We start from the raw sequence: 15,293 nt of genomic DNA, 5'->3' as shown, positions 1-15,293 counted from the left end.
TTTGGTGATGGATTTTTCTTCATTCTAGATGCATCTTATTTGCATATGATTCTGTTTAAGACAATTTGGAGAAGTGGATTAATGCATTCTTTTTGTGTAATATTCTATTAATGATATCCCAGTGACATGGAAGAAGAACACACAAGAAAGATATCTTGCTTGGATTGAGGTAATTGAACTTGGCAAAACAAATGAATTCCAACATTGAACCAATGCATTTAGATCAATCTTCTAAAAATCCAATCTTAGTGCGCACAGGTATCTTCCTCTACCTTGAAAGATTTCCTGTGCCAGCTCAAAGCTTTGGCAAACCTTGGCAGCTTCAGCATCGAGTTGGATCGACTCACCCCTTCAAGTGCATTCCAATACTCCTCCGGCCCGGCTTCCAACTCCACTTCGGACACTTCGCTGTTTCTGGCTGTCCTAAAGCTTGTGCAGGATATGTCAGATGACGCTGTGCTCAAGCTCCTGCTTCGTCTCGTTGACTTGTTGCATGCTGATGTTGGAGGAGGAGGAACCTTGAGGAACAGGCATGTCACGGTGCAGTCGTCGACCTTTGACGTTGGGTGCTTGATTCGCCATGCACGAACTGCCTTCTCAATCACCAGCTTAGGTGCGTCAGATCTCTTACTGGCAGATGATACTATTTTGATCACTTCTTTGTTTGATAGCACATCCCAGACCTGAAGAAGGTAATTAAACTCATCACCTTATGTCGATACTTCCTTTCAAATGTAAAATTTACTTACACCATCAGTTGCAAGGACTACAAACTCATCTTTGTCAGTCAACTTCCTGTAGGAAATCTGAGGGGTGGAGATGAGCCCAAAATCCTTGAGGCAGAAGTCACCAAAAGCTCTTGCCATGGCGAGGCCCGGGCAGTCCTCATCAGGTAGCCAAAGCCTGTGCACGTCAGGTTCTTCCTCGAGGGCAAAAACTCTTCCTCTGCAATGCTTGATCCTCTCTGCTTCACCTACTCACCAAATAATGATCAAAATCGATGAAAATTTATGCTGATATTAAGATACCATAGTTTAACTCTCACTTGGTATATTTGGTTTTTGATCAACTGTGAGTTGGACAGGAACTATATGGTTCTTGTTGTCCCTGGTGCAGATTACTGCTCTAGAATCTCCCAAGTTAGCAATCACCAAGTGCTCTTTCTGAAACCAAAGTGCAAACAAAAATTGTTTATTCTGAGTTTGTTTGTTTGTTTGATTGTTTCTAGCTTTTAAATACCTGCTTGATTACGGTTACAGCTGTGGATCCACTGCAGATGCAATCGATCTTGGGGTGGGCGTGGAGCTCTTTGTCCAACTCTTCGAAGGCGTTCACAAAAATGGCTTTCCATTTGGGAAACCATGTCTCGGTGTCTAGGTTGGAGTCGTTGTCGTCGTTCATCAATGGCTTCAGCTGGGATTGCAGCTTGGAGGGCAGCGTGTCGCGGACGTGCCGGGAGACCTTGTGCCCGTATGGGCCGTGGCCATCGAACGTGCCTGAGAAGATGGCATCTTTGTCGCCGGCGAATCCCTGTGGAGTTTGAAGAAAAATGAGCTAATGGACAGATCAGATCACAGGTATGAATCGAATACTTACCTCCCAAACTGTCATGGAGTCCTGGTTGACGCCTTTCCATCCTTGCTGAGAATACATGGCGACGGCCATGGAGGATCCCCGCAGCCTCACCCGGGCGGAGCAGTCTCCCCCTCCCTCCTCGCCGTCGCCCTGCTCCTCCGCCTCGAACAGATACGACGCCGCATCGTCGCCCTCCTCCTCCTCTTCCTCCTCCATGAACGCTCTGCGCGTCGCCATTTCCATGATGTCGTCATTCCTGCTGCAACATGCTCCCATTTCGAAGCAATGCCGGAGGCGGCCGGAGGAGAAGGCGACCCGGACCCGCAGCGCAAGGCGGCGATGGTTGAACAGAAAGAGAAAGCAGGGCTGGGAAGAGGAAGGGGAAGGGGAAGGGAGGAGAAAGAGAGGAGGAGGATGGCGATGGTGGCAGGAATAGTAAATGAAGGAGATGGAGGTTGTTGGGTGACTTAAATACGAGCCACGAGATGTGTGGTATTAATAGGAACCGTAGAGGTGATGATGCACATCACCAGCGCTGCATGAGACTGATTTCTATTATCTTTGTCTTTTTCTCCTTTTTTTTTTAATAATTCATGTGTCTAGATTTTCAATTAATTTTGAAAATAAACGACCTTTCAAAATACATCTTATACACACGTAAAATTGATTTTAATATTTTTATGTTGCATGAGTTAATTTTTTTTAATAGAGTTGTTAGATCACGTCAATAGTTAATTTAGAGAGTAACTTGAATCCAAAAGGGTTGTTACCGGGATCATGGTGCCGCGATAGGATATCTAGGTTGTCACTCAGACATCTGCGGTTCGATTCCTAACTACGATGTATTTGCAGGAATTTTTTTCCAAATGGGAATCGCAATCAAAGGATGTTGGGCATCTGGATTGGCCGCTGTGTGTGCTTTCCGATTTATCTTTGTGGTCAATAGGAAATTTTCAGGGATTAAGTCAATGCGACTGATTAAGATTTATCATTTTGAATCCAAAAGGGTTTGTGCTTGCCACTTAATTATTTCCCATATAAAAGGTTGAAGATATTTTGAAAATAATAATAATAATAATAATTTTGGAGAGAAAAGAATGGAAAAGTTCAACTTATGCTTAAAAAAATACAAGACTAAATTAAATATTGATAAGCACACAAAAAAATTGACTAAGGGATAGATATAAGAAAACGAATATAGGCTAGTCTTTCATCCGCATACTGGAAACAGCCATATGAATATTGTTTGTTCTTACAAAAGAAAGATCAAAGTAAATTTGAGACTTCGATTTGAGTACAAGATGAAGCGATTAAATTTATTTTGGCACCCAAAGGCATTATTTTGACATAGTTTATCCCTGTGAAGTTTCCACGATGTCCTGAAAGAAACCAACCTGGCTTCAAGTTCCACGAAGTCCACGAACTGTGTCTCGAATTAGCTTTCTTTCCCAGTCAGCAACATCCTCAAAAGCATGCTCAGGTAGCGTCTCAAATGGCTCTTTCCAAGGATCTTTCTTAGCCAGGTCGTAGGTTGCTCCCCTGATTGCTTGCTTGTTGGGGCCACAGGGTCGTTTTGAAGTAACAGTCTCATAGGCCATCTTGAGCTGCCCAACATAAAGCAATCAAAATAAGATCGATTTGAACCAAATAAAGATGCTTATTGGTACCTAATACAGTCATTCTAAATTCAGGAAAGAAAATGCAACTATGCGTAGGGTTGCCAATGAGATGTAAATAAACTTGATCTCAATAACAATGCAAATCTATGTTTTTCGGTTTACCTGAACAAATGCAGATTCAATCAAAATTTATACACGGATGTGACTAGACTGGACTGGACTAGCAAGGTTTTCTGACTTAATTGGTCGAGCCAACAGATCCAGTTCCATTCTTAAAATTTTGCTGCAAATAAAGGGAGATGCAGTTGAACTTACATCCATGTTGCAGAACCAAAACAAATAAGCAATTGCCACTGCAGGTGCCCTTCCGAGTCCGGCAGTACAATGGACATAAACTCTCCCTTTTCCCTTGGATATTGCCCACTCCAGTGAAGAGACTGCTTTTGGCAATTGGCTCCTCAATGAATCTGGATCAAAGTCTGTTGCCTGTATTTGAAGTTTGCCTGAAGAGTTAGTGAAGAAATATTTTTGAGGCAAGCATGTTATTTGTATGACTCGTAGAGTATGTTTTTTATGAAATATAGATGAATGGACCATTTAATAGCAAAACAATCCATTGTTCTTAGTATTTGAGGACTCACAAACCATTGTCCATTGTCCAATTGTAGAAAGTATGATCATCAGAGCAAATACAATAGATACTTGAAAAGGTTTTAACTTCATTGAAGAAAATCTAAGTACAGATTGTTATATCAGAGACTTTAATCTTGTGCATTAACTTCAAATTCAATAAGATTTATTAACTTCAAATACATCAGGCTGTTCTTTAAAAATAGGATATTCCTAGGGCAATGCTAGCACACCTCTAAGGCTCCTTTAATTATGTTGATGTTTTTTGTAATTTTATTATGCTCATGTGTTTTAGATGCAAATTTAATTTCCTAATAAAGTTCTAAAATATAAATAACCATGACCTTTATCACACTCAATTCCATGAGAAACAACTGAATTTTGTCCTCAAAAGTAAATCTGATTCTTGTACACAAAATAGCCATGACACATGAATTGCACAGTTCAATGAAAATGCAAATGGGTATTAATACAAACCAACTAAACATCAAAATAGTTCTGATATGAAATATGTTCTACCAGAAACCAGAAAATTCTCAAAGGCAGTTGGAGAGAATAGCTTACCGGCCTTCTCATGTGGCGAATACCAACTTCTTTGCATCTAGTAAGAATAGCTTGAAAATTGATTCCCCAATATTCAATGTCTTTGTCTTGCTGCAAGCACAAAATGTATGCAACTTTTTCTACCTCTTTTAGGTGATCAATATCCTCAAGCTTTTGAGGCTGGGAGCCCACAATTAAACTATCATTAATGATAGTATAGTTCATGCCTACGAACCAAAGTATTGATTATCTGGTATGTTTGTACCAAACAACATTGCTTTGATCAAACAAATAAGGCATCTAGATGCAAGCTTGATAAGACCCTAATATTACATATAGGGCCAAGTGAGCATGGATTTCTATCTTTTGTATACTAGATTGCAAGTTTCACTAATCTTTCAAACAATCTATTACTTCATTCTAAACTTGCTTAGTCCATAAAATAAAAATGAAAGAAAATATAAAATTCGCTCTATCAACTATCGTCCGGAGAAATATGATTGAGATTTTCCTGAATCATGCCATCGGTCATCTTATCCACAAGCAACCACGTTTAATGATGCCTAAAGGGATTCTAAAACTGCACAGGAATCAAAGAAAAAAGAGGGAAGTCAAACTGTATATTCTGTAGATGCTCTCTACCGATGACAAAATGTTAAACCAAGATCCGATTTTTACGGAAATGTGAAGGAGAAAACTAAACCTAATCGACAAATAACCTATTGATTTCGCACGAGAAAGAGAGAGAGAGCAGAAGTTTAATTTTACCGAGATCGTGATGATACTCGTAAGGGTTCCTCATCATGCGCTTCATGGCGGTATTATAGTCCTCGACCTGGCGCAGGCGTCGTCGGTCCTCCTCCACCGTGTCGCTCTTGGAGATCGTGCAGCAGACGGAGGAGGGAGTTTTCCACGAGCGGCCACCGAAGCTCAAGAATCGAGCTCTGTGGAGGAAGGAAACGCGCAGGAAAGATATCCGCGAAGAAGGAAGCACCAAATTGAAGCCTCCATTGGCGACGGTTCGCTTCGCCTCGCTCTGCTTCGCTCTCGAAGGCCGTTTCTGCTCTCTCGAATCTCGATCGAAGGCCGTTGCCGACATATTTGACAAGGAAGAGCCGAGCAGTTCAATGTGACCCAAGAACAACATGGCTTAAACTGTCTCTAAACAAAATTAAAAATAAATATATTTTAAAAATAAACTTTTTAAAGAATAATGAAACACTACTACATCAAAAATATAATATAAAAACACAACAAAACTCATTTATTTCACATTTATCTAATAAAATATATCATGTTATATTTTCATACTATATTTTCATGTAGCGTATCATTTTTTTAAATACAATATATATATATATATATATTTCAATCAAATAAATGAATTACAGATCTATTTGTTGAAATAAAAATTTCCGATATTAATTACAGTTTGATAAATTCAATTTTATAAAAAAAATTATAAAATCACATATCAGGTATCTGAAATTTGAGAGGAAAAATCAATATTATTGAGAAAAATTTCTATACGTCTTTGATTAAATTATGTAAGTTAAATTATCCTTTTTAATAATAAATCTCAATCAGTCTATAAAATCACATATCAGGTATTTTCCACCGAAATTTGAGAGGATAAAATGCCCAGCATCATTATTGTGTTCCCCATTTGAGAAAAATTCTAAATACGCCGTCTTTGACAAACTTAAATTATGTACCGTTAGCCCCGGGACTAAATTATCCTTTTTAAATCTTAGTCAAAAAGTTATTAAAAATATCCTTAATAATTTTTATTTGAAATAAAATTTATTATTTTCTTCTCTCTAACTTCAACTATTTATAAATATATTTTTTCCCTTTTGTATCACAGTGTTAATAATATAAACGTGCATCCAAGTTCATGATGTCCGTGAAAGTCCAATCCCCATATCTAATCTGAACGGATCTTCTGTAAGATAATATGCAGGGAACAGCAAATAGACGGTCTCAAAAACTGAACCATAGAAAAATATGTAGAATTAATGTATAGTTAATCGAGATAAAACATATGAATTATTCATTATCCAAAACGAAGACTTAAGTATCTAGATTCAAAGTTTAACAATAATCAACTGAGTAATTAAAGGAGTTGAAGGCAGCAAAGATCCCAAAACGCAAAGAATCAACAGGGAAAGGTCGTAAAGGGTGAAATGAAATTAAACAAGAAATCAACAATAACGCGAATCTTGCTGTGCCCTAAGAACAATTTCCATCGGTAATCAACATACCAATAGGAAGTGTAATACTTAGAAGAATCCAAATTTGGTCTTTGCGGACCGCTATATAGCGATCAATCCAAATTTGGTTTTCAAATAGCGACTGATCCAAATTCGGTCGTCAAATATCATTATAAATACATTTTTGATATATTTTCAATAATGATCATCATTTTCCCTACATATTGCATGCATATGCAGTGGGCTGACTGCATATGATTATATAGTCAATTTTGAATCCTTGCAACTTAGTATTCATTTACTTCAGCATTTGCAATTATATAGTTAAACTACTAACTAAAACACTACATAGGTAAGCTCATGCTCAAAAAATTGGGTACCAAAAAAAAAAATTGGGTACCAAAGAACCATATATAAGTGACAATATGTATGATATGGTATATAGTGTTGAGTTGGATGTCAACTTTTATTTAAATGTGTTGAAAATATTATTTTTAAATTGGTATTATATGTTACTTGATATGTTCGAGGTTTTTTTATGGGGTTAATTGACTGCACTGCTTTAAACTTGACTCTCTTTTTTTTTATCAAATTGATGTTCATGTATCATACATATGATATCCTAACTTTTCATTAGTTTTATTTGATGCAGGATCGATATATTTTTATCATTTAGAAATTGATTGTATCGTAAAGTATCATTTGGATATTGTTGGTATCATTTAGATATATAATGTATCATTTGAATATTGTATTATTTGAATGATGACTCATTTAGTTATTTTGTATCATTTGGATATTATATTGTTTGAATATTATTTATTTGATATGGATTGTGTATATGATAAATTTGTGATAAGTATTTTGAATATGAATTGTAAATATGGATTATATGTGATATGAATTGTATGTAATAAAATATAAAAATAGAGGAGTTCTGATAAAATTTGTTAAATAATAACGATTGAATTAGCGATCGAAATCATGTTCGGTCGCTAATTAGCGATCATATTAGCAATCTTATTTTGATCGATAATTTAGCAATCGAAATCCAGCACAAATATAGTGAATTTTTAATAATACCGACGGAATTAACGATCGAAATTTAATTCGATCGCTAAATTTAACGATCGAACACGATTTTGATCGTTAAATAGGATTATGATGAATTTTTTTATGATTTTTTTGGTCGTTAAATGGGTTTAACGATCAATTAGCGATCGAAAATTCAATCATTAAGTGTCATTATTTTTGTAGTGAAATGCAAATAAGCCAAGTAGATGAGGACAAAAAGAAATAATTTTTACAATTGTTAGGTTGGGATCCTTTATCTATAAAGTTGAATGCATTTTTCCTTGGAATTTAATATATAGTTTTATCTAATTATCTAATGTAACTCATCAGCACAATATCATTTCCAAAACAGTGGTACGAACTCTTAATCAAGGTTCAATGTGACGAGCTTGGATTTTCACCCTATCCACGATACAATTCTTCTAGGTAACTTGATCTTCCGTTCTTTTAGCTTTGACATTCTCTCATCTTTTTTATATATATATCCATTCAATTTTCTTTCAGTTGGAACAAATGTTAGTGACATTGGGGACGTGAAATAAGGTTAGCACAAAGGAAATTCAAAGTGTGGGATAGTAGAGCATGTTCTGTTCCTGTGCAAGTATTCATCAAGCTGAAAACTCAACCCTGGACACTTTTTGATCTGATTAAGAACGTGAATATGCCATTTTTCTTAAATCTCATAGTGTTTTTCATACTTGACATCACTTTTTTTCCCTACTTGCAGGCAACATTACAAAATAATCACATTTAACGATCAAATTTTCGATCGATAATCGATCATCAAATCCAATTAACGATCGAAAAAATCATAAAAAATTTCATCGTAATTCAATTTAATGATCGAAATTGAATTCGATCGTTAATTAACGACCGAATCCAAAATCGATCGCTAAATTTTACGATCGATTTTGATTTCAGTCGCTAATTTTAACGATCGAAATTGAATTCTATCGTTAATTAACGACCGAATGTTAAAGAAGTCGCTGAAAGGGTTGCAAATTAGCGATCGATTTTTATGTTTCGTCATTAATATTAATGATCGATTGTGAATTCGATCGCTAAAATTAATGACAAAATTTGAAAATCGATCACTAATTTAATTTAATGACCAATTATGAATTTAGTCGTTAAAAGGGACACTTTTTGATCTTGACTAAGAAAGTGAACATGCCATTTTTCTTAAATCTCATAGTGTTTTTCACATTGGACATCACTTTTTTTTTTCTACTTGCAGGCAACACTATAAAAAATAATCACATTTAATTAATGATCGAATTTTTGGTTGCTAATCGATCATTAAATCCATTTAACGATCGAAAAAATCATAAAAAATTTTATTGTAATTCAATTTAGCGATCGAAATTGAATTCGATCGCTAATTAACGATCGAATCCAAAATCGGTCACTAAATTTTACGATCGATTTTGATTTCAGTCGCTAAATTTAACGATTGAAATTGAATTCGATCGTTAATTAACGACTGAATGTTAAAGGAGTCGCTAAAGGGATTGCAAATTAGCGATCGATTTTTATGTTTTGTCATTAATATTAATGACCGATTGTGAATTCAATCGCTAAAATTAATAACAAATTTTGAAAATCGATTGCTAATTAAATTTAATGACGGATTATGAATTTAGTCGTTAAAAGGGATACTTTTTGATCTAATTAAGAAAGTGAACATGTCATTTTTCTTAAATCTCATAGTGTTTTTCATACTTGACATCACTTTTTTTCCTACTTGCAAGCAACACTACAAAAAATAATCACATTTAACGATCAAATTTTCGGTCGCTAATCGATCATTAAATCCAATTAACGATCGAAAAAATCATAAAAAATTTCATCATAATTCAATTTATTGATCAAAATTTAATTCAATCGCTAATTAACGATCGAATCCAAAATCGATTACTAAATTTTATGATCGATTTTGATTTCAGTCGTTAATTTTAATGATCGAAATTGAATTTAATCATTAATTAACGACCGAATGTTAAGGGAGTGGCTGAAAGGGTTACAAATTAGCGATCATTTTTTATGTTTCGTCATTAATATTAACGACCGATTGTGAATTCGATCACTAAAATTAATGACGGAATTTGAAAATCGGATTCGGTCGCTAATTTTAGCGATCGAAATTGGATTCGATCGCTAATTAGCGACTGAAATTGATTTCGGTCGCTAAATCAGTTTACGATGAATTTTTTTATGATTTTTTTTATCGGTCGCTAATCGGTCGTTAATCGGATTTAGCGACCAAAAATTTGGTCGCTAATTACTGTTATTTTTGCAGTGTTCAAACATGACAAGGCAAAAGTCGTTGATATTCTTGTTAAAGATCTGAAACATTTTGAATCTTTCGACAAGTAAATCACCATGCTGCATTCTCTGGACAGGTAACATATTTTAGAAATGGATAGCTTATGTGATTAGTCAGAAGATTGTACAAAAAGAATTGTATGTTCTTAATAGCTTCTGTTGCATGATGAATAGGTGTGGAATGCTATAACTGGACACAAACTGTATACATTGGAAGGTCATGAAGCCCCTGTTTATTCTGTTTGTTCTCACTTCGATGTATTGCTATGTTATATACTGTTTCTCTTTGTGACTTTGCGATGCAAAATTTTTAATTATGCTTTATTTATCCAAATCCATCTCCTTATATTGTTTCATTATTTCTCTCTGTGAAGGTTATCATCTCAACTTCAATTGATGGTAAAATCAAAAGATGGGTCTATGACAATTCGAAACCTCCAATATAATGGTCTATGATGATGCTCCTGGCGGCTGGTGCACAACAATGGCATATAGTGCAGATGGAACAAGGTTAGGGCTGAGCATTCAGTTAAAATCGAATCGAACCAAATCGAAAACCGAATAAACTGATTTTTTTCGAACTGACCGAATTTTTTAATAAAAACCAAATAAACCGAATCGATATTTTATCGGTTAATTCGGTTTTTAACCGAATTAACCGAATCTTTTAAATATCATGAAAATTTTACTAATTAATTAGGGATTTATAAATTTATTTACTTAAAATTTATAAATTATTTTTTTTAATTTGAATAATTCGGTTTAACCGAATAAGAAATTTTAAAATCAAAATCGAACCGAATTAACCGATTTTTATAGAAAAAATAATCAAATTTCTGAAATAACCGAATCAAATTTTTTAGTTCGATCGGTTTATTCGGTTTAATCGAATTGTTGCTCACCCCTAAACAAGGTGATGTGTGTTCATATTATCTCTGTCAAAGGTCGATATATTTGCTACTCTGTCAAGCAATGAGATAACTAGATTCGAGAACAAGACAGTCAATGCTAGTGGTCATTTTATAGTCATCAAATTCTCTGTAGCTGTAGTTGCCAGTTTTAGTTATGCCTCCTCTAATATTAGTAATTATTCTATATCCTAATCAACTTATAACTATCCAATATCCATGCTAAAGTCTTATCATTTGGTCGCAGACAATTTTCATGTGGAACAAGTAGAGATGGGGATTCACATTTAGTTGAGTGGAATGCGGATGGAACCATTAAGCGGGCAGTGGCCTTAGAAAACAGTACTCATTGGGAGTTGTCCAGTTTGACACAGTCAACCGCTTCTTTGTTGCAGGCAATGAATCCCTGCAACCAAGTTTGACACAGCCAACCTCAAAATTATTCCTGTATGAACAAGTTTATCTTTTAATAAAAAATTAATTTTTTTATCATTTAGATAAATGTGTGATATGGAATTTAAATGTGGAATGTAAATATAGATTGTATGAGTAAAATTTTTAATAATGATTGTATGTTAATCATGGAATTTTGATAAATTTTTTTTTTAAAATTTAACGATGAAATTTAGCGATCGAATCCACATTCGGTCGCTAATTTTCACTCTAAAAATGTTGTAATGATTTATAAATTTAGCGACCGAATTTGAAATCGGTCGCTAATTAGCGACGGAATTTGAATTCGATCGTTAATTTTAGCGACCGAATTCAGATTCCTTCGCTAAAAAGTAGCGACCGATTTCAAATTCGGTCGCTAAATTTAACGATCGAATTCATATTCCGTCGCTAAAATTAGCGACCGATTTCAAATTCGGTCACTAAAATTAGCGATTCCGTCGCTAAAATTAGCGATCGAATTCAGATTCCGTCGCTAATTAGCGACCGATTTCAAATTCGGTCGCTAAATCCAATTACGACGAAATTTTTTATGATTTTTTGAATCGGTCGCTAATTGAATTTAGCGACAAAAAATTCGGTCGCTAATTGATGTTTTTTTTGTAGTGCCAGATTAAGTTTTGGGATATGGATAACACTAATATACTGACTACTACTGATGCAGATGGCGGACTTCCGGTTAGTAGCTTAATCTATATTAGGGGTGAGTATTCGGTTAAAATCGAACTGAACCAAATTGAATTAACTGAAAACTGAATAAACCGATTTTTTCAAACCAACCGAACCCACCGAATTTTTCAATAAAAATCGAACAAATCGAACCGATATTTTATTGGTTAATTTGTTTTTCGACCGAATTAACCGAATTTTTTTAAATATTATAAAAATTTTACTAATGAATTAGGGATTTATAATTTTAGTTACTTAAAATTTATAAATTATTTTTCTAATTTAATTAATTCGGTTTATTCGATTTAACCGAATAAAAAATTTTAAAATCGAAATCGAACCGAATTAACCGAATAAACCATTTTTTTTAAATAACCGAACTTATGAAATAATCGAACCGAATTTTTAATTTGATTTGGTTTGATCGGTTTATTCGGTTTAATTAGACCTGACCACGGTTCAGAACCGCCGGTTCGACGGTTCGGAACCGCCGGTTCGACGGTTCATGGTAGGTCGACCCTTAACCTTAACCGCCCAAGACGGTTACGGTTCACGATTCGGAACCGCCGGTTCACGGTTCGGTTCATGGTTCGCGACGGTTCAAGATTATTATATTAAAAATTTAAAATATATATAAAAAAAATATTAAAAAAAATGAGAAAAGTCAATGTAGTTTATTGGTGTGTATTCCTTTTTCTCACGCGGGAGACTCTGATTCGTTCCTCACTAACGTCATGTAAATATAATTTTGAAATAAATATATAAATAAATTTATTGAATAAGTTTATTGAAATTATGTATAAAAGTCATTGGATAGATGAGTGTCTACGTCTTTGACCGGTGAGAATTGTTCCCTATATTAAAATTAAATTAAATAAATATAAATATAATTAATATACATAATTATATTAATTTTATAAATAAAAGATGTTGTAGAACAGTGGTGGGTATATACGCTTGTGTCCTAGGATGTCCTGGTTCAATCCCTAACAACTACACGTTAAATTATAATTTAATTAAATAAGAATAAATATATTTTATATAAAAATGTATTGATAATATATACAATTATATATTAAACAGATATTGAAAAAAAATCATAAAATTAAAAAAAAAACCCCAAACCGGCGGTTCAACCCGCCGGTTCAAAATAGGCTTGAACCGTAACCGGCCCGGCATCCTACCGGGCCGGTTCCGGTTCAGCCTGGCTAACCGGGTCCGGGCTGGACCCGGCCCGTGGTCGGGTCTAGGTTTAATCGAATTTTTACTCACCTCTAATCTACATTAACTTTGCTTGTATATTTCTTGCAATTCAAATTTTTAGTTTGTATGCAACTCTTTCTTCACGGCAGGCATTTCCTGGACTGAGATTCCAGAAAGATGGTTCATTACTTGCTGTTACAACTACTGATAACAGAATCAAAATCCTAGCAAATGCTGTTGGACAACAGGTTTTAAAGAAGTTTGAGTCTTCATGTAGTGCTGATGAACAATCTGATTCCAACGTGAACGTGAAGGTAATATTCAGCAACTACTACTCAAAGTGAATATTGTGTTTCAAATTTCAGTGGTAGGCTGCTAGAATGGAATTTTTTGACAAACCACACTTCCATGGTTTACAAAATTTTATATGACATGAGCAAAATCTGCAGGCTGTTATGGATGGTACTAAGGCTGCTGATGTCAATCCAAGGATTCGTAAAAAAGCTAAGCCAAAACAACCGAAACCTGGAAGACACAGCCTCTGATTTGAGCAAAGTAATGTTTGAGAAATTTTATTTGAAAATTCCTCATTTTGCTGCCTTATATGCTAGTTTGTTATCCATCTTCTCTAGTCATTTTGATAATGTGTTCTCTTTTATGCTGCCCAGTATTACAATGGTTATCTTTATTTTTCTACTTATCTTTCATATTTCAATTAGGTGACTGGCAACTTATTCAGTTGTGTTCTCTTGCAGGTTGTGAGATTGATCTACACAGATTCTGGGCCTTCTTTATTAGCACTTGGTTCCAATGCTGTGCATAAGCTCTGGAAGTGGCCATGCGACGAACGAAATCCATCAGGCAAGGTCAGAAAGAAACAGTAGTTGTAAGAAATTATCTATTTGCTATAAGCCTAGTGCTGATTGTTTAATTGTTTTGCTCGTTCAGTCAACTGCATCTGTTGCTCCTCAGCTTTGGCAGCCATCAAATGGTATTTTTGTGACCAATGAAAGGAGTGATAACAATATAATCCAGAAGAAGCAACTGCTTGTATTGCTTTATCTAATGATGAGTCTTATGCAATATCTGCATCAGGTGGAAAAGTTTCTTTGTTTATTTGCTATAATGAAATTTAAGGTGAGTAACCACGAACTTATTTAACGTACTCTTGCTACCAAAAATCTCACGCATCTTTTTATTTCTTGGATAAACTAAACGGAAACATATCTTGCAGCTTATCGCCACTTTTATGCCAAGCTCTTTGGCCACCAAAAAAAGATAACTGGCCTTGTATTTTCCCCTTTATTAAATGTTCTTGTGTCCGCTGGAGCTGATGCTCAGGTATGCAGACCATATTTCCGATAGCTATATTTTAAAACTGTAACTTCTCACATCTTCACTTCTAATGTGTCTTTTAACACCTTCACTTGTTGGTCATATGCAACTTTGTGTTTGGAACATAGACGGCTGGGAGAAGCAAAGGTTGTGTTTTATCCAGGTGCCTACTGGGTGGCCATCTCCATTAGTTGGGGACACCCAAATTCAATTTCACAATGATCAGAAACATCTGTTGGCAGTCCACAAAAGTCGAATAACTATCTATGACAGTAAACTCTATTCTTTGTGTTCGGTTAGTTCTCAACTCCATTAAAAGACACTAGTTATCAGTTATCATTTATATGTTTGAAATATGATGAGTTCACTATTTATCAGTTATTTGCGACTAGCCTTATTTTCATAATTCTTACTAGTCTATATCTCTACCTTCAGTATTCATCCAATGCTTAACTTTATAATGAATTATTCATACTTTTATATTTTCTTTTAGGTGGATTATGAAGAAGCTATTTTCTTGTGGCGTGTAGGTAAGAAAGATTTTAGTCTCTGGTCAATTACATTCATTATAACATGTTATTGTTTAGCATTGAAATTGGCGTTCTTGTTGGGGATAGTATTATTATATTTTTCCACTGTTTATTCAAGCATAGACAATTTCTCTAAACTCTGATTTAACTGAATACGTCAATCTTTAAACTCTGGTTTATTTAGATATACAATTCATATTTTAGCTTTTGTATAAT

General features: G+C 34.7%; 2 protein-coding genes and 1 pseudogene across 3 annotated transcripts; 1 reads left to right on the top strand and 2 right to left on the bottom strand.

Moving 5' to 3' along the window:
- Positions 1–126: 126 nt before the first annotated feature.
- Positions 127–1,988, bottom strand: LOC141835489 (putative protein phosphatase 2C 73). Of its 2 annotated transcripts, none has more exons than XM_074722910.1 (5): positions 1,597–1,988; positions 1,240–1,530; positions 1,046–1,196; positions 750–973; positions 127–683 (listed from the first exon to the last, which is right to left on the bottom strand). In XM_074722910.1, the coding sequence occupies exons 1-5, from the start codon at positions 1,849–1,851 to the stop codon at positions 246–248; spliced, it is 1,359 nt and encodes a 452-aa protein (XP_074579011.1). In that variant the 5' UTR covers positions 1,852–1,988; the 3' UTR covers positions 127–245. The 2 variants fall into 2 exon arrangements, with proteins under 2 accessions (XP_074579011.1, XP_074579018.1); XM_074722917.1 differs by having other exon boundaries at positions 1,046–1,163; positions 1,597–1,987.
- A 771-nt stretch (positions 1,989–2,759) lies between these two features.
- LOC141827419 (phosphoglucan phosphatase LSF2, chloroplastic) lies at positions 2,760–5,514 on the bottom strand. The gene is made up of 4 exons (XM_074714660.1): positions 5,136–5,514; positions 4,389–4,594; positions 3,510–3,680; positions 2,760–3,179 (listed from the first exon to the last, which is right to left on the bottom strand). The coding sequence occupies exons 1-4, from the start codon at positions 5,512–5,514 to the stop codon at positions 2,976–2,978; spliced, it is 960 nt and encodes a 319-aa protein (XP_074570761.1). The 3' UTR covers positions 2,760–2,975.
- Positions 5,515–10,424: 4,910 nt separating this feature from the next.
- LOC141827412 (protein TOPLESS-RELATED PROTEIN 2-like) lies at positions 10,425–15,000 on the top strand (annotated as a pseudogene).
- The last annotated feature ends 293 nt before the right edge of the window (positions 15,001–15,293 follow it).

This window comes from Curcuma longa, chromosome 1, assembly GCF_044706935.1.
Source record: "Curcuma longa cultivar G26 ecotype Majalengka, Jawa Barat chromosome 1, ITB_CL_G26_1.1, whole genome shotgun sequence".
Lineage (NCBI taxonomy): Eukaryota > Viridiplantae > Streptophyta > Magnoliopsida > Zingiberales > Zingiberaceae > Curcuma > Curcuma longa.
This window is presented reverse-complemented; position numbering and strand designations above follow the sequence as displayed.

Excerpts from the sequence above, each read along its gene's own strand:
- LOC141835489 (XM_074722910.1), bottom strand. The coding sequence starts at position 1,851 with ATGGGAGCATGTTGCAGCAGGAATGACGACATCATGGAAATGGCGACG. Across the intron at positions 1,531-1,596 it reads ACTCCATGACAGTTTGGGAG|GGATTCGCCGGCGACAAAGA; the intron begins GTAAGTATTCGA and ends CAAACTCCACAG. Across the intron at positions 974-1,045 it reads TCAAAAACCAAATATACCAA|GTGAAGCAGAGAGGATCAAG; the intron begins GTGAGAGTTAAA and ends TTTGGTGAGTAG.
- LOC141827419 (XM_074714660.1), bottom strand. The coding sequence starts at position 5,514 with ATGTTGTTCTTGGGTCACATTGAACTGCTCGGCTCTTCCTTGTCAAAT. Across the intron at positions 4,595-5,135 it reads CGAGTATCATCACGATCTCG|GCATGAACTATACTATCATT; the intron begins GTAAAATTAAAC and ends TTTGGTTCGTAG. Across the intron at positions 3,681-4,388 it reads TTCGCCACATGAGAAGGCCG|GCAACAGACTTTGATCCAGA; the intron begins GTAAGCTATTCT and ends CTTCAAATACAG.